The sequence below is a fragment of the Komagataella phaffii genome, chromosome 1 (genome assembly GCF_000027005.1).
Source record: "Komagataella phaffii GS115 chromosome 1, complete sequence".
Lineage (NCBI taxonomy): Eukaryota > Fungi > Ascomycota > Pichiomycetes > Pichiales > Pichiaceae > Komagataella > Komagataella phaffii.
Window position 1 is genome coordinate 1,752,913 of NC_012963.1, and position 17,395 is coordinate 1,770,307.

The 17,395-nt window shown below is 41.0% G+C and overlaps 10 protein-coding genes across 10 annotated transcripts; 3 read left to right on the plus strand and 7 right to left on the minus strand.

The window, feature by feature from the left end:
- Positions 1-14: 14 nt before the first annotated feature.
- PAS_chr1-4_0191 (ATP-dependent RNA helicase, component of the mitochondrial degradosome along with the RNase Dss1p) lies at positions 15-2,438 on the plus strand (the record flags this gene model as incomplete). Its single annotated transcript, XM_002490260.1, has 1 exon — positions 15-2,438. The coding sequence occupies one exon, from the start codon at positions 15-17 to the stop codon at positions 2,436-2,438; it is 2,424 nt and encodes an 807-aa protein (XP_002490305.1).
- Positions 2,439-2,494: 56 nt separating this feature from the next.
- PAS_chr1-4_0192 (DDK (Dbf4-dependent kinase) catalytic subunit) lies at positions 2,495-4,561 on the minus strand (the record flags this gene model as incomplete). The annotated part of the gene is made up of 1 exon (XM_002490261.1): positions 2,495-4,561. One exon carries the CDS (start codon positions 4,559-4,561, stop codon positions 2,495-2,497), a length of 2,067 nt encoding a protein of 688 aa, XP_002490306.1.
- A 161-nt stretch (positions 4,562-4,722) lies between these two features.
- On the minus strand, positions 4,723-6,408 carry PAS_chr1-4_0193 (Protein involved in bud-site selection; the record flags this gene model as incomplete). Its single annotated transcript, XM_002490262.1, has 1 exon — positions 4,723-6,408. The coding sequence occupies one exon, from the start codon at positions 6,406-6,408 to the stop codon at positions 4,723-4,725; it is 1,686 nt and encodes a 561-aa protein (XP_002490307.1).
- Positions 6,409-6,614: 206 nt separating this feature from the next.
- PAS_chr1-4_0194 (Polyamine transporter that recognizes spermine, putrescine, and spermidine) lies at positions 6,615-8,348 on the minus strand (the record flags this gene model as incomplete). Its single annotated transcript, XM_002490263.1, has 1 exon — positions 6,615-8,348. One exon carries the CDS (start codon positions 8,346-8,348, stop codon positions 6,615-6,617), a length of 1,734 nt encoding a protein of 577 aa, XP_002490308.1.
- A 670-nt stretch (positions 8,349-9,018) lies between these two features.
- Positions 9,019-11,170, plus strand: PAS_chr1-4_0195 (Putative sulfate permease; the record flags this gene model as incomplete). The annotated part of the gene is made up of 2 exons (XM_002490264.1): positions 9,019-10,253; positions 10,417-11,170. The coding sequence occupies 2 exons, from the start codon at positions 9,019-9,021 to the stop codon at positions 11,168-11,170; spliced, it is 1,989 nt and encodes a 662-aa protein (XP_002490309.1).
- A 210-nt stretch (positions 11,171-11,380) lies between these two features.
- On the minus strand, positions 11,381-12,523 carry PAS_chr1-4_0196 (Phosphatidylinositol 3,5-bisphosphate-binding protein; the record flags this gene model as incomplete). The annotated part of the gene is made up of 1 exon (XM_002490265.1): positions 11,381-12,523. One exon carries the CDS (start codon positions 12,521-12,523, stop codon positions 11,381-11,383), a length of 1,143 nt encoding a protein of 380 aa, XP_002490310.1.
- A 189-nt stretch (positions 12,524-12,712) lies between these two features.
- Positions 12,713-14,650, minus strand: PAS_chr1-4_0197 (Subunit of the anaphase-promoting complex/cyclosome (APC/C); the record flags this gene model as incomplete). Its single annotated transcript, XM_002490266.1, has 1 exon — positions 12,713-14,650. One exon carries the CDS (start codon positions 14,648-14,650, stop codon positions 12,713-12,715), a length of 1,938 nt encoding a protein of 645 aa, XP_002490311.1.
- A 97-nt stretch (positions 14,651-14,747) lies between these two features.
- PAS_chr1-4_0198 (Pantothenate synthase, also known as pantoate-beta-alanine ligase) lies at positions 14,748-15,689 on the minus strand (the record flags this gene model as incomplete). Its single annotated transcript, XM_002490267.1, has 1 exon — positions 14,748-15,689. One exon carries the CDS (start codon positions 15,687-15,689, stop codon positions 14,748-14,750), a length of 942 nt encoding a protein of 313 aa, XP_002490312.1.
- Positions 15,690-15,916: 227 nt separating this feature from the next.
- Positions 15,917-16,342, plus strand: PAS_chr1-4_0199 (Hypothetical protein; the record flags this gene model as incomplete). The annotated part of the gene is made up of 1 exon (XM_002490268.1): positions 15,917-16,342. The coding sequence occupies one exon, from the start codon at positions 15,917-15,919 to the stop codon at positions 16,340-16,342; it is 426 nt and encodes a 141-aa protein (XP_002490313.1).
- A 187-nt stretch (positions 16,343-16,529) lies between these two features.
- On the minus strand, positions 16,530-17,051 carry PAS_chr1-4_0200 (Hypothetical protein; the record flags this gene model as incomplete). The annotated part of the gene is made up of 1 exon (XM_002490269.1): positions 16,530-17,051. One exon carries the CDS (start codon positions 17,049-17,051, stop codon positions 16,530-16,532), a length of 522 nt encoding a protein of 173 aa, XP_002490314.1.
- Positions 17,052-17,395: the final 344 nt, after the last annotated feature.

Here is a 17,395-nt window from a genome sequence, read left to right on the forward strand (position 1 = left end):
TATTTCAGGACCGAATGTTACGGACAAGGGCTAAGTCATTGTTGAGTAATGGCCTGCTCAGAGACGTCGTATCGTCTCAAGTTCGGTTCAGGAGTAACGCCATGTTCACCGGAAGGAAGAAAATCAAACAGAATGTTGGTTCTAACTTTAAGACGAGCATCAAGGCCTCCAAATCGCAAACTTCGCATACGAACTTACGAGATAATATCAACCCTACATTGCATTTACTGGGAAATGATCTTTCCGGAGAGGAAGATTCATCGCAGCTGAAGTTTTCCATGGGGCAAAATCGTTCATTTTCACTCGTAGATGAAGAGGTCACATACGATCCGGAGATTCACTCTAGGATTTCGAACGTGATCCAGCGGGATCTTTCAAACATTGTGAACAATATTAAGGCCATGAAATACTCTAATTTAAGAAGCAGCCTGTTGAAAGCGTTTGTGAAGAATGACATAGAGGGGTTTATTGCAAAGAATGTAGCTCTCATAGATAATATTGCAAATGTTACCCAAGAAACCATAGAAAAACGGTTTCTAAGTTTAGCAGAAAATAGCACCGAAAAATTTCATGAAGGATATTTGACGTTGCATTTTCCAAAACTTCATGAAGCTCACTTGTCCCTCTGGAGGAACTTTTTGGAAAACAGACCATTAAGCCCCATTTTGGAGCATGTTATTTATCTTGGATTGAAACCACATATATTATTAGACACTTTTAATTCCCCTTACAACACTCAGAATATTCAGAAACAAAATATGACCTTCAACACCATAGACATCACAAACCCCGTTGAATGGTTTCCAGAAGCAAGAAAGATGAAGAGAAAGTTTATTATGCACGTTGGGCCCACGAATAGTGGAAAGACATATAATGCCTTGCTAAGGCTTGAACAGTCCAAGACAGGCTATTATGCAGGTCCCCTTAGATTGCTAGCTCGTGAGGTTTACGAGAAGTTTCAGAAAAAGGGTGTCCGATGCAATCTATTAACGGGAGAGGAGGTAATTCCCGACTACGACGACTTTGGAAATCAAGCGGGTTTGACCAGTGGGACCGTCGAGATGGTTCCAACCACTGAACTATTTGATGTTGTGGTTCTGGATGAAATTCAGATGATTTCTGATCCAGATAGGGGACAGTCATGGACTAATGTAGTGATTGGAGTTTTAGCAAAAGAAATACACCTTTGCGGAGAAGAATCGAGTGTGCCCTTGATTAAGCGTATTATCCAAGAAACTGGGGATGAAATTGAAGTCAACAAGTATAATAGATTGGGCCAGTTAGTAGTTGATGATAAGCCTATCGATATATCAGATCTCCGGAGGGGGGATTGTATCGTAAGCTTCAGTAAGAACATGATATTGAATACCAAATCTCATATTGAAGATGTAACCAAGTTCAAATGTGGTGTTATTTATGGTGCCTTGCCTCCAGAAGTTCGATCCAGAGAAGCTCAAAAATTCAACGACGGAGAGTACGATCTCATTGTTGCCAGTGATGCAATTGGCATGGGACTCAACTTAAATATCAATCGGGTTGTCTTCACTACCTCACAAAAGTATGATGGCCGGTCTAATATTATATTGTCTGATTCTCAGTTCAAGCAGATAGGAGGAAGAGCTGGAAGATTTGGTGTTAAATCTTCCACCGATAGTAACAAACCTCCCATTGGCCACGTTTCAGCGTTTGACGCGGATATCCTGGACAATATTAGATCCGGGATTAATGCAAAGATTGAGTACCTACAGCGCGCAATGTTGTGGCCAACAGATGAACTCTGGATCAAATACTACTCAATGTTCCCTCGAGGAACCACATTAGTCCAAATGCTGGAAAGGTTTGAGGAGGATCTGAAAACGTTGAATGCTAGCTCAAACGGACTATTCCAAGTAAGTCCTACTGAATTTAAAAAGGAAGCTGGAAATTTCTTTTGCAATCAGTTAGACAAGAACCTTCAATCTCATTTCCTGATAACCGATCAGATCAGAATGCTAAATGTACCCATATCATTGGATACAGAGCAAAGCATGAATGCTCATCAGAATTATCTTACTGGAATCAAAGTTGATGCTATTAGAGATTATCTGGAAACAGTGATAAATAGGGATGTGAAGAGCATTCTTGATACTAAGGTTATAACTATGCTTTTTAGCAAAGTGACATGCCCGAGTAAGCCACCAGAAGCCAAAAACAAAAGGAATGCTGGAAGGGGAAAACCACAATATGAGGAACTTAGATCTCTGGAAACCATCCACAAGTTGATTACAGTATACACATGGCTGAGTTATCGATACAGTAAGAACTTTATCGATAGGGAAGGTGTTACAGAAATGAAGGATATAGTGGAGAATACTATTGTGAAGGAGTTGGATAATATCAGAGCTTTCCAACTAGAAAATAATAGGTTTAGTATCAGTAAGAAATTCAAGAGGAAATAAGCAATCACGTATGAATTTGTAAATAGTATAGATAGTGATAATGTATTTTAGACTTGCTAATCAAGTATGATTTCATCATTTTCTTCATTTTCGCCTCTAATTGCATCGAAAAATGGCATGTTCATAGCATCATTTGCAGTAATTCGTTTATTTGGATTCAATTGGAAACATGCTTTAAGAAGCTCTAGAGCATTTCCATATTCTTTTCCAAGTGGCGTGTCTTTTACAGATCCATCCTCGTTTAATGCTTCCAATAGTTCTAATGCTGGGGAATCCGGGGCAAAGGCACTTACACTGGTTTTGTTATCAAAGTCGATAGCCCAATATATAAGTTCTCCCAGGGATACATGTTGCACGTCAGGGATGTTGGTTTCTAAGCATAATCCGTGCAATTGAGCGCATTTCTTCATCTTGGCTAAGGAAAATATACGTGTCAGTTCAATCAAGGCATTGACATCGTTAGGACATTGGAAAAATGGGTATCTTCTACTCAGCAAACTGAGAAGGATAATGCCAACAGACCAGATATCTAGCTTCATGGTCTGGTTAGTGCATTTAAATAACACCTCAGGAGCTCTAAATCCTCTAGTGCCAGCTCTATTGGCCCTTCTGGCAGATCTCTGATCATCTTTCAGGTAGCCCTTTTGGGAAATTCTTAAACTCTGGGGAAGATCATCTAAGTTCAGTCCTCCTTTTGTACATGCACAATTTAGTGAGGCATCTCTGAATTTGTTGGGTTCCTTTTCTGCAAGTCCAAAATCCACCAAAACACCTCTTCTTCTAAATGGATCGTATAGGAAGTTGGTTGGTTTGACATCTCTATGAATTACGCGCTTTGAATGGACAAAACTTAGGGCTTTGAAAAGTTCATGCATGTATACCTTGATCCCATCTAGTGGCAAGTCTCTGTAAAAGTCACGAAAGTCAGAATGACTGTAAAAGGGAAGCACAGCTATGATTTGGTCTTCGAATCGTAAAGCGTCTATAAGTGGGGCAATGTTGTCACATCCCGTAAAATTGTAGAGCAATTGCAGTTCATTAAATATTCGTTGCGGCGAAGATGTGACATAAATCCGTTTTAAAGCAACAATATTATGCTTCTTGCTTTTGGTGACTGGAGAGCTCCAAATAGGGCATCCACTCATTTTGCGGTCCATTCCTGTTAAATCTTTTGCCTTGTAAACTGTTGAGAAAGTTCCTTCTCCAACGCGATCTAATAATGCATACCTGTGGGATAATGTGGGAAAAGTTGTGTATAAATGCTCAATTTCTTCTTTAACCTCCTCATTAATATCATCATCTTCATCATCGTCTTTTTTGTTCTGGGTTTCGTTTTCTGGCTGTGTATTTGGTTGTTCAATCTTTCCACGATCGACGTAGTTTCTGGGAATGCATTGTTTTGTTAAATATTCTGTCTCATCTGTATCTTGTACTACTTCAAGTTTGTGTGCATTATTAACTGTAGCCGTTTCCAATTCATCATTTTCTCTGGAGGTATCAATTTCTTCAGCTCTATCATTTGCCTGCGTTGATTCAAAATCAGTTCTCTCCATTGGCTTCAGTTTCATAATTACTTGTGTATTTTCCTCTTGCTTTTCTTCCTCTACATGTTTTTTCCGAATGTTTGTAGCTCCACTGTAGCTTTTTTTAGCTTCGCTCAGGCAAAACTGGGCGTCTATCGTACTATTATCAACGGCAACCGTTGGAGTAGAAGTCGGCTCCAGCTTCTGCTGTGCATTCTGGGACTTGGTCGATAAATAGTCTATTTGATCACTCACAGTTTTTACTCGCTTCAAGTTCTTTTCGGTGTCGTCAGCATCCTTTATCGAAGCGCCCACCAGAGCATGTTTTTTACCAACACCTTGCTCCTCCGCCTCACGACCTTCTTTCAACGGAAAAGAGCTTCTAATGACAAAAACCGATGATGAGTGGTCATTAGAATCTGTGAACGGATCGTCTTGCACTGAAGCCTGGAACTGTTTGATGGGAGCCGCCGACTTAGAACTTCTCCAACTGGGAGACACTCTGTTCAGCGAATGAAGCCGCTTCTCTTGCGCTTTTTTCAAAACATCAAGTTTCAGAGGTGAAGATGTATTTACTTGAGTTTTAGACCGTCTCATCATGTGAGGAATTAAAAAGCTGAATGATATCAAACGGGTTTGGTTCAGAACAAAAGCCTCTCTTTAACTTTTTAAGGTGCAACGCGTAAACAAAGTCGCGATTACAGAGCAAAATAATACTTGGAATGGAATGACTAGAGTCGGGAAAGTTATGATACATAATGCTATTTAGTTGGTGAATGGAAAGTATTTGCAAGTCTCCGTTCTAGTTCCGTCATATCATTTAATAGAGTGTCAAAAATCGCCGATACTGTGGGGTGTAACACTATTGGTTCTTTGAGTGATCTTAACGAATGGGTGGAGGGTTGCTCTGTGATTGTAGTCATCTTATCATTTACAAAAGATATGCTTGTAGTTGGAGTGGGTTCAAAGGAAACATTTGAATTGAGTGACGAATTCCTTTTGACTAAGGATCCTTCCGAATCACCTTTTTGCATGGTGATCAACAAAGCGGTAGGATCCTCTGGTGGTGACGATGGGTCGTTAATTGCGGGCAAAGATGAGAACGAATCGTCTTTCAGTTGACTTGGTGTAGTAATTAATACTTTTGATGATAAATCAAAAGTTTTCACAGAAACTGGAATACTTGTATGAGATTGCAGATCTTCAGAGTTCTGATCGGCTAGGGGATGACGCGCTGTTAGTTGTGGAGATGAGCCAGTACTGAAATCTTCATCTTCATCCGGCGAGAATGTTCCAATAGATTCTATATCGGGGTCAGTGATTTTCGCAGGTTGATGAAGAATTAGTTCCGAAGGACCTACAAGGTTATGAATGTTGCTTAGTCCATGATCGGATCTTTCTATCCTGTTGAGATGGGTGTCCAGCTCCTGGATTGATTCATCATTATAATCGTCAACTTGTTGGTCATGGTCACTTTCTAGCTGGTTTGCCTCAATCTCATACGAATCAAGATCTTTAATTAGAAAATTGTGCTTGTTCAATCGCTTGTTTTTGAAAATGTTCAAAGGAACTACCGAATCAGAATAAACTTCACTCAGTATCTCAGTCTCTTTATCCTTCTCTTTATCGGCCATTTCTAAATTGTCGTTCTGGAATTTTACAGACTTGCGTGTCGTATCAGCTTCCAGATTATGGGACGCACCTATTTCATCACAGGTGAGATCCAAAAGTGACGTCTCTTTGATTGTGGAGTTTGATCCAAGAATGATTTCCTTATTAGTTCTCTCAGCTTCCTCATTCTTCCAGCAATTTAGCCTTGCCAATCTCTCAGTATAGGTTTCTAGTATCTCAGCAGGAGCAAATCCAACGTTCTTTGCAGAAGGATCGTCGATATTAATTTTTCGTACAAGCCACCAGTACCCATCGTCGTCGTTTAAAAGCTGCACAGCATCGTCTTTTTTTAGAGTGATGTGCCCCGAATCAGGACCCTGAAAATTATAAAGCGAATAAAGTCTATCTGGAAGCAATTCTTTGGGGGGAAACGAAGGAGGGGACGGCAATGTGTCATTGATCAGCTTTTCCAGCAGCTTTGATCCGTCATCATCATCAGTGTGCTTGTCTTGTTTATCATTATTATTGTCGTTTGAATTATTGTCTGCTACCAAACTCTCGTTAGGCGCCCTTTCTAGCGACGGAATATTTTCATCTCGGCGCATTTTAGCTTTGTTGTAGATCCTTCCAAGGTTCAAATCCTGACTCAAGGAGTTCTTGACCTCAGAAGCCACGGATGATGAACCCTTAGTATTGGTGTTTATTATCGTGGAAGACGTCCCAGATTCTTCACTGAAAGTTCGTTCGTGACCGGGCCACCCAAGCAATTCAGAATCCAATGGAGTCGGACGGCCGCCTAAAATTAGTGGTTCGATACTGATGGGATTCTCTTCCATCTAGGGGCGACGTAGTAGTGTGAAGCTCCGTGATGCGAGATCAATAGAGGAGAGAAGGAAAGGAGACAGGAACCGAAACGCGCCTTTCTCGATTCTATGTTGTCACAATGCGTTGAAAATAGATCGAGATGTCTGATGGAAGAAAATTTAAGTATGACTATGTGTTATTACCGAGATTAATATGTATGCTAAATACATGCCTTTGTTCAATAGACGAAAGCATATTTGGACTTGTGCCGAATTCTTTCTCCGTAGAAGTAAAAGATGATGGGTAAAGGGATCAAACATGCCGCGAATAATCCTATCAAAAGACCTGCCCAATTTATGCCCATAGCTTCAAACATGTAGCCTGCAAACAGTGGGAAACAGGCTCCAAATGATGATCTTAAGAACGTGTTGGCTGCCATGGCTGAAGCAGCAAACACTAAATATGCGTCAACCAGGTAATTCAAGCATTGGTTGAAAATTGTGATCAATCCAAATCCAGAGAACAATCCGGACAGTGTTGGAACAATCCAATGTACTTCATCTGCGTAATAACCTGACCAACAGAACCACAACAGTCCAATTGGAAATGCAATACCGCCTACGATTGAAGGCACCAAACGAGCTTCGGGAGTACGTTTTATACCCGATCTTTCAATTTTGCGATTGTAACTCAATTCATACCAGATAAGGAAGGCACCTCCCAAAAGTTGTCCGATGATCAGTCCAAAGTAAGGCAGCTCAGCCACACCTTGAGTCATATGGTACCCTTTGTTAAATACCAATGGGTATGCTGTAAGGAATAAATACAAGATTCCGTATATAAATGCAGTGTAAATGGAGATCAGCAGCAAAATTGGTTCAGTGAACAGCATTTTCAATGGTCTAGTAATGTTCTTTTCACAGATTTCCTTGATTGAAAGGGTGACTTCCTCATGAGGGGCTTGAATCATCCAGTTTCCAGTTCGTCTTCTCAACGTGACCGCTTTGTTAACGAGAATGATGGGATGGTGCGTTTCCTCATAGAAAAACACAGAGATAAAACCAGCTGCGCCCAACATACCCAGAATGTATTCGATCCATCTCCATCCCAAATATGACTTGGCAATAAATGCGCCAATGATAGGGGCCAACAATGGACCACAAAAGATAGTCATACCAAATATCGTAATGGCAATACCCCTACTACCACTACCAAACATATCAGCGAAACCAGCCGGAACTACCACCATGGGACCTGAGCCTATGGCACCAGTGAAAAATCGGCAGATCATAATGGTCTGGATATCTTGAGCGGTGGCTACGGCAAAACTGAATAACATGAATCCCAAGGAGGACACAAACAAGACAGGTTTTCTACCATACAACTCTGAAAGAGGGGCCCAAACAACTGGACCAGTAGCAAACCCAATGACGAACAAGGACACACTTAGAGTGGAGACGACATTAATCACTCCGTATTGAGCACTTATATAGGGTATAGCAGGGGAGAACACGGCAGAACCAAAAGCAACGCAGAATGCATTGAGGCCGATTAACAAACACATTCTAATCTTTTTCCCCGTGGCCCAATTTTGAGGAAACAATGGATCGTTTGGGCCGTCGAATGCAACTGTGTACTGTTCCCTGTCGGGAGCTTGCGGGGGGTAAGGTCTGCCGTTCCCCATCGGAAGGAGAGGGGCCAACGTGTCAGTGTCTTGTTCCACGGCAAAAGCGTTGGTCAGTTTCCGTGAGAGCTCTCTTGACAAGTTAACATCACTCTCTATTTTTGATAAGACATCGCAATCTACTTCATCCTGCAACCCAGCATCATATTGAACTGGAGATCCTTGGGGATCATAATCCATCGTGGACTTTGAGGTGGAAGATCCAAATTCATCATGAGACTGCGACTCACGCGAGACTGAACTATCTTCCAAATGTTTCGAGGAGGAGGACGGCTCTTGTAACGACATTCTTAAATGCAATGCTAAGGCTTTAAAATTTGAGACCAGGAAGTTGGAAGCACACGGCTTTTAACATGAATAAGTAAGAAAAAGAAAAGGGCGACTTTACGAATAAGCTATTAGTAACAATCATGCACTTTGCTGTGAGGTTACATATTTTGTCGGCAAGTGTCGTCAGCCGGTAGTTCGCGGACTACTGTTTTGGTTCAAACATCGGTCTCCGATCCGCACGGTGGCTCCTCTTTGGCCATGAAGTAGAGGGGCTCAAGCCGAGGATCAGGCACCAGTTTACATGGGGAGATCAACACAATAGTAATTATGTAAACACGGCACGGCACGACTTAAATACTTAGTGTATTTGCAGATCTGTAGACGGCTATTATTACTTATTGCCATCAAGGAATAATCTTCAGCCCTAAGCAGCTTCCGTAGGAGAAGGATCTAGAGAGAAAAAAAAAAGTATACCTGGTTCCACAGTTTTGTCTTGCTGTACTATTTCATTCTCCTACAGACATCCAACATCCATCATTTGGTGTCAGTTCCCATCTTCCATGATCTCCCTTCAAAACTACATCACGTGCCCGCATCTCACACAGTTGACTTATCTGGATTTTATCCACTAGGTTTTCACCTCTTCAACCACTTGCGACCATCACAACTTTATGAGTTAAAAGGCAACATGTCCGCTTCCCAAATTTTTCCGACGCGTTCCAAGCTACCGCTGGGCAATAACAACAAGCCGAACGATTTTTCCATCGATAGAGTCATGAGTGAATCTGTGCCTCTTTTGCAACACAAACAGACCTTTGAATCTCTGTCTAATTCCAACTATTTGTCAAACCCTGAACCTACATTGTCCGACAAGGTTTCTTATTATTTGCCCTGCGTCAGCTGGTTGCCCTCGTATAATTGGCAGTTTTTCTTCGGTGATTTGGTAGCTGGTCTATCGTTAGCATCATTTCAAATGCCACTGTCGATGTCCTATGCTACGGCTATTGCTCGGGTTCCTCCCATTTGTGGTCTCATTGGTCTGATCATTCCTCCCATGATCTATGCCGTTTTTGGTTCAGTTCCGCAGATGATTGTTGGTCCTGAGGCAGCCTTGTCGTTGATTGTTGGGACGGCCATTGAACCGTATACTCATGAAAAAGGCGTCGATGTGGTTGATCTGGTGATTGTCATAACTTCGGTCTCAGGTGCAACTCTTCTGGGCTTCGGTTTGGCCAGGTTTGGATTTTTGGACAATGTTCTCTCCACCTCCCTACTGAAGGGTTTTATTGGTGGTGTGGGTCTTGTCATGCTTATTAACTCTTCAATTACAGAACTGGGTCTTTCAGAGATATATGAAAATCTGGACCCTGAAGCTCGTTCGATGTATCACAGGGCACCTTACCAGAAATTGAGATTCGTATATCGCTACTTCCCTGAAACTCACAAACCAACAGCATACCTCTGTTTGGCGTCCCTATTGGTGTTACTATTAATTAGAACTGTCAAGTCCTGGTGTATTTCCCGCAATATGAACAAGGCTGTGTTTGTTCCTGAAATTCTCATTGTTTTGCTCATCACTACAGTCTTATCGTGGGCAACAGATTGGCAATCAATGGGTATCAAAGTGCTTGGTCATGTAAATACCAAACACTTCAAATTTTCATTACCTTTCTGTGGAGACATTGTCAAGTATTACAATCCTCTGATTGGTGCTGGGTTTTCTTGTGCTATATTGGGATTTTTTGAAAGTACAACTGCCTCAAAGTCACTGGGTTCCATGTATAACCTGCCAATTTCTTCCAACAGAGAATTAGTTGCATTGGGTTCCATCAATTTGGTAGGCTCCATGTTCGGTGCACTGCCTTCTTTTGGAGGATATGGCCGCTCCAAGATCAATGCCTTAAGTGGAGCCAAGACTACAATGTCCGGGGTTTTGCATGGCACTGATTATTCTTATTGTGACAATATTTTTCATGTCTTACCTGTATTATCTTCCTATTTGTATTCTTTCAGTGATTATTTCTACGGTTGGTTTCTCATTATTAGAAGAGATTCCCAAAGACATTTATTTCCATTGGCGAAATAGCGGTTATAATGAGCTTCTCACATTTTTTGTAACCATTATAGCCACCATGTTTTACTCTATAGAAGCAGGAATCATCTTGGGGGTCCTGTACTCATTGGTGCGTGTTGTCAGACACAGTGGACAGTCTCGTATTCAAATATTGACACGCTCCTCCACACTGGATACTTTTGTCAATGCAGACGAACCCCAGGAACAACGCAGTGATTCAATTTTGGACAATTCTTCAGCATGTTCAGCTCACTCTAACGTAGATGGCTGTTTAATAATCAAAATTCCAGAGCCACTTACATTCATCAACTCTTCTGACTTGAAAGCTCGGTTGCGAAGGGTTGAATTGTATGGGTCACCCAAAATACATCCAGCAACTCCTCGCCTCAGGGGTGAGAACCTAACCCGATTTGTCATTTTTGACTTAAACGGCATGACAGATTTAGACTCTACCGCTGCTCAGATTTTGTATGATATTGTTCACAATTATAAAGAGAGAGGTATCTGTATTATGTTTGCCAGAGTTCCTACATTCAAGAAAATTAGAACCAGATTGGAAACATCAAAGGTGAAGCAGTTGCTTGTTGAGGTTGCCAATGACATCAGAAACATGACTGGCGCGGAAATTCAAGGAACTTCCAAAGATATTTCAAACTTGCCCTACTTTTTGACAGTGGACGAGGCTCTAAAGGCGGTGACCGAAATTAACATTTCCTCCGGCTACTACGACTTGTCTAGCTACTTGAGCAGTCTGCCACCATACTAAGTCAAATAGTGGACCGCCATGTTAAACACGCAAGTTTAAAGTTATTAATATATTTATTGATGAAAGTATGCATTGGGTCAGGAAATCCTGGTCGATTAGCAATTACCAAGCTATTCTAGGATTTGCCATTGCGCTAGTAAGTTTGCCTTTGTTATCTCTTTTGTTTCTTGTCCTATCTTTCTAAGCCGTGTCTCTAGCGCAACAAAATCTTTACAAAAGCCTTCTCCAGCCTTCCCTCACTAATGAATATTTGGTTTCCATGGATTTGTTGTCCGAAGATAAACTGCTTTGCTCTTGTATGACGTATTTTTCCCATTTACTCTTCTTCTTGTAGACAAGCACTAAACTAGTATCGTTGACCCAACCGATCTCAGCATCGGTGTTGATATCTTTATCGTTTTGATCAGTGAGACGAGCAGAGCAAAAACTCCAAGTTGAATGAAAATACTTTGGGAGAACTGAAATATTGTTTAACAGGTGTTTGTTGTTGATGTTGGTATTTTCATGATCGACATGGAAAATATGGAGCGTGCCCTTGTTGGAAAGGACCGCAAGATTGGTCCCTGAGGGTGAAAACTTGAGAGCGGTAACCAAAGCAGTGTCCATTCCACGTCTGAATTCGAACAGCAGACTACCTGTCGTTGTAGAGTGTATTCTGATCATAGTTCCTGCTATTGAAGCCGATGCTACCATAGTGTTTTGCTGGTTCAAAGCCACCTTCTGAAGTTTACTTTTATGTGCCTTAACCAGCGTAACTTTATTCTTTGTTGATATATCAACAACCTGAATCTGGCCAACTGCTTTCCCTGGAATCGCCAATAAAGAAGATCCGGTAGGATTCGACGTACCATTTGTAGTGGAGATGGATCCGATATTGTCATGATAATCACAGACGCCAAACTCATTAGAAAATGTCTCAATTGTTGTTATCAGCTTGGGTGGAGAATTGAACCCATAAACATAAGCTTTATTATAAACCAGAACTATTATCCTGGTTCTGGACAACATTACATTTAATACCGGATTCATAAACTCAAGAGACAATGACTGTTTCTGCTTCAAATCGTCCCATATTATCACTTTGTTTATCGGATACTTTGGATTGTGTCCTCCTCCTATCAACGCCAAGTAGTTCGTTCTGTATAAGATTGCTATGTTTCCTATTGAAGTTCCCTCTTGGGATGAACCGTTAGAGAACCATCGCTCGACTTTCAGTTCCATTGGATCAGTATTGAAAACTTTGAACCCATTCTCATGACACACGGCAAAACATGATTGATCTTGGTTGAATGAACAATTGAGCAGAGATTTTGGACTCGGGGGCTTCTTCGTGAGGGGCTGATGCGTATTCATAACGAGATGAGATGTGGAATAACTTGTTGCTGATTACTACTGGAGCGCGATAAGGACAAGAGATTATATAAGACAGGAAATGTATGTATAAAAAGTAAACTCTGGTGGAGCTCCAACCCGTTATCCTTGTTTTAATATCGCAGTTAATAAAGCTCGTAAAAACATGCTTGTAGTTCAGCAGACTAGGCCTTAATCATCTGCAAATCCTTCGTCTTCTTCATCACTCCCTTCATGCAATCTTCGAACCAAAGCGTCTACATCTTGGTTTAACAGGTTTTCATATCCTATAGTCATGTTCAGACTTAACGCTTTGTTGAGTAGTTCTGAAGAAATGGTATCATTTGGAGATATAGACAATGCTATGTGTAAGGTCTGTATCGCTTGATCTATCTTGTTCATCTTGAGATAAATTAGTCCCATCGACGCATAGATGTTGGAGTCTTTACTATCGATCTTTCGAACGTTCTCAAAATACTCAAGTGCCGTTTGAAAGTTGCCCAGCTTACGGTTCACATGTGCTAAGTTTGAGTAGATTGAGTAATACAGTTTGGAATCAATTTTCAGGTTATGTGCTTGCTCTAACGAGCGATTAAACATGTGTTCAGCTTTAGAAAGCTCTCCTCGGTGGTAGTAAATGATTCCAAGCTCATTGAGCAACAATGGATCCCTATCACATATCAGCATGGAATTACTGAGATATTCATATGCAAGAGTTAAGTTATTCATTTGTAGGTACTGCATTCCCAAGAACAAGTATGGAAGGTAGGATCCTGGGAAAAGTCGGACGGCTGTGGAATAAGCACTAATAGCTTGTTCATGTTCGCCTTCAATGGCAAACGTATGAGCAAACCCTATCCAAGCTGGAGCAAAATTAGGCGCCAACATGGTAGATTTGCTAAAGAATATTCTTGATTCGTTAATTTTTTTGATGGAAATATAGTATATTCCGATGCTTAGCCAAGTGATGTAGTGATTAGGGTGATATTCTGCTAATTGATGGGATACCAAAAACAGTTTGTTTTTTGCGTCCAATTCATAAAGACAACTTAAATATAGTGGTAGAGTGTTGAAGCTGAATTGGTTGTCCTTCAAAATCGTCTCGCATACTGTTAAACATGTATCGAACTTGCACTGCAAGAACAGTAGTTCAGCCTTTGCTAAATTCAAATCATTATTTCCTTTCAAATTGTATTCATCCTGCAGTTTTTGTTCATTTTCTAAGAATTTGGAAGAATGAGCCAGTTTGTTCAATCTAGTTGAATATAGCAACTTCACTAACTCATCAGCCTGATCAAAGTTAATTTGCTCCAACAACTCCCATTCATCCTGGGGGCTTAAATAATTATTAGTAATTAGCTCATCAAATGCTTCGTAGCATTTGAAATCTGCCAAAACAGCTTCCCTGAAACAATCCTTAGCTCTATCAAAGTTATTCATATTCATATAGATTTTGCCCCGCAAATAGCACATAGAAGCCTCGAGTTTAATTCCTCCATCGGTATAGTTATCAATGTCCACATCTTCAAAATCTACTGCATCTGTAACATCCTCGTCCATCTTGTAGGGGTTAAACTCTCCGACAACATCTAGTGCTTCATCCCATTCCTCCAGTGCTATTAGACATAATCCACAAAGATATTTGCATGATAAACTGTCTTCAAACTGATCTCCTCTCAACAGGTTTCTTGCCGTAAGAAAACTTCCTTGTTGATAGTGGACCTGTGCTAACCAGAATGCATCATTTGGGTCATTCGTTATGGACAATACTTTGTCCCCAATATACTGAGCAGTGTTATAATGATGTTGCATTAAAGCATCATGCCTCCACAGTCTTAGTTTATCAGCCAAGCTGAGCGGTTTTTTGGTTGTAGAAACTCCTGGAGCACCGGCCACGCCGCCACTAGTGCCTAAGAAGGAGACACCTTCGTCAATTTCTGGGTTAAATCCGTTGTTTGGATCAAACTTAGGTGTTGAGAAGGCCTTGTTAGAAACACTTCCACCGTTATTGCCCATTGGTCGACCAGTTACCTTTGAAGAGTTATTGGGTGTCAAAACTGCTCTTTTGTGGCTCATGGATGGCGATATTGTCATCATAGAGCTATTGTGTTGGGAATGGTTGTGAGACATTTACACAGGAGATCTATTTATCTTGGGCCTGATAACTGATGGTATGTCTTGGACGGTCGCGAAGATGATATTACATGTTTTCCTTCTACCTATCTATCTACAAACTTTTGGCACCTAGAACAATGTTGTCAATCAGTCTGGCTGTGCCGGTGGTTGCTCTAGGTACATGAACTGCAAGGCTTATGATAGTTGGTTTTGTCTTGTCTACCTTCTCTGAGGACTTGAGCTCGTCTAAAGTCTCGTATTCATTGACGCTGACATATTCCAGGTTCCATGATGCTTTAACTCCATTTGTGTACTCCTTCAATGTTTCAAGAACAGCTGATTCCAGATCCTCTGCAGTACAATCTTCTGTGTCATAAACTTCCTTTGCTGCCAAAAGTGATCGATAAATTTCAGAAGCTTTCATTTTAGTTTCCGATGATAAGTATTGGTTTCTGGAGCTCATTGCCAATCCTGATTTCTCCCTACAAGTCAAAATTACACGGATATTTGTTGGAATCAATAGATCCTTTACCATCCTCCTAACTACAATTGTTTGCTGGATATCCTTAGAACCAAAGTATGCATTGTTGGGATACACGATGTTGAAGAGTTTGCAAACGACAGTTGCCACACCGCGGAAAAACTGAGGTCGGAATTTGCCTTCTAATTGTTCACTGACTCCTAGCACTGTCACAAATGCCCCCTTTTGAAGAGATACGTCTAACGGAATGCCGGATGGGTACATTTCTCGCACCGTTGGAACAAACACAACGATACTTTCACTGCCATCTAAACCCGCTAGTTGTTCCAAGTCGGCCTCCAAAGTGCGTGGGTAGGATTCTAGATCTTCCGTCGGTGCAAACTGGGACGGATTAACAAAGATAGACACAACTGTTTTGTCATTCTCGTTCAACGACTCTCGAACCAGTGTCAAATGACCTTCGTGAAGTGCACCCATAGTTGGAACAAAACCAACACTATGTCCATTAATGATCTGATTCAATCTCCAATCACGCACTTCTTGTATCGTACGGAATAGCTGGAAATTAGTCATTATCGTTGTGTGGGGAAAAGGAAAAAGTTTTGGAAATATTTTATAGTGGTCTCTCGCACGGAAGTTTCGCGATGTTTCTCCTTCTAAGCTCTTGCTACTCGGATTCCAGTGGCAGGAAGGAAACTCTAAGCTGGCCTCCCCTAGAAACTTTCGCTCGACACATAATTCAAGTTTTTCACAGTTGACTTCTTATTGTTACTCCCAATTCATCGCCTTTCTATCCAAGAATGATGAGACAGTTCATTAGAAGACAGTCGACTATTGGCAAGTTGACGACGACTCCAAACAAGTTCAACTCCAAGTCCTCTGCGTTCAATCTGAAACCTAATCTTCCCAAAGGTTTATATCATCATCCAGCACCTACCATACCGACACCTTTGCAAACTCCACCTGTGTTTCTGCCTGAGCAAGATGTTAGGAAGAACAATAACCTATACAAGCTAAATTTTAGCATTCCAAAAGAAAATATTGACGAAATGCCTCTTTTGAACGAGACCAGAGAAAAGAAATATCACATGAGCAAAGAGGATATTGCTAGAATGCAGCAACTAAGGGATGAAGGATACACAAGAAAGCAGTTGAAGGAAGAGTTTGGATGCTCAAATCTGTTCATATCACTTAGTACAAAGCCAGTTGGGAAAAGCTCTAAATAGAACACATTGTCTATTTCCAGCTCTGTATATAGTTAATGTACTCATTTAGTTCCAACCATTCATGATAAACCATGTTTATCTATAAATCACAAATTTTATTAGCAGCATGCTAGCCTAAGAACTGAAAAAAGGAAGACAAGTCAACAGACAATATCCAAACAGTTTGAACAACAATTCAACTTGTTTATCATTGACTGTTGCCATAATCTCCATATTGGTCATTCAAGTTGACCTTTTGTCTCATGATACGATTCTCTACTCTCTTGTCAAAAGAAACCAGCACGTCATTCAAGTTCAGCTCATCCTTCAACGTGTTCATCACCAATCCAAGTGCGATATTTACATGCCTATCCCTTTTTACATCATAGTAATCTAGCACCGAAACAAAAGACTTTGGACCCACTTTGTTGATTGTATAAAACTGATGATCTCTCCAATCAAAGATGTTGTTTATTGGCTCATACCACGTAATTCCATTCAGCTTTCCTTTCATTTCCATGCAAAGACTACTTCCATTTTCACTCTCGATTTCTTTTATGATCAATTCAACAGCGGGAAATTTGTTCTCTGGACTATCTCTCCAGCTTAGTGCTTTATACCTCTGTTTTAATATGCGATCGGTTTCATTACTAGTTTCTTCAGCTATTTCTGGCGGGGGTATCTTGTATGGGGTGACATTCTGTAGCTTTAGCAGGATTTTTTCGGTCATCGGTTTTTTGGAAGACTCAATCTTACTAGGCTTCTATTGACCTTCTTTTGAGCGATGTGTTAACAAAAATTTAAAACGTTTAAGTGATGTTAACGGCTGTCTTACTAATTGAAAGACAAAAGAAGGTGTCCGGCTTACAAAGGAAGGATTATGATGGGGTTTGCGCAGGGATTTTCTTTCCGCGCCTACGCTAACCCTACAGTTTTCAGATCATTGAAATCTGGCGCAGATTTGCCAGGCGCCGATCGACCTAGAAAGGTATAATTGGTGGATAAACGCAATTTTGCGCAATTTCACCGCACAAACTATCCATGACGATCTACCGCTCGTCTTTTGGCCCGCAA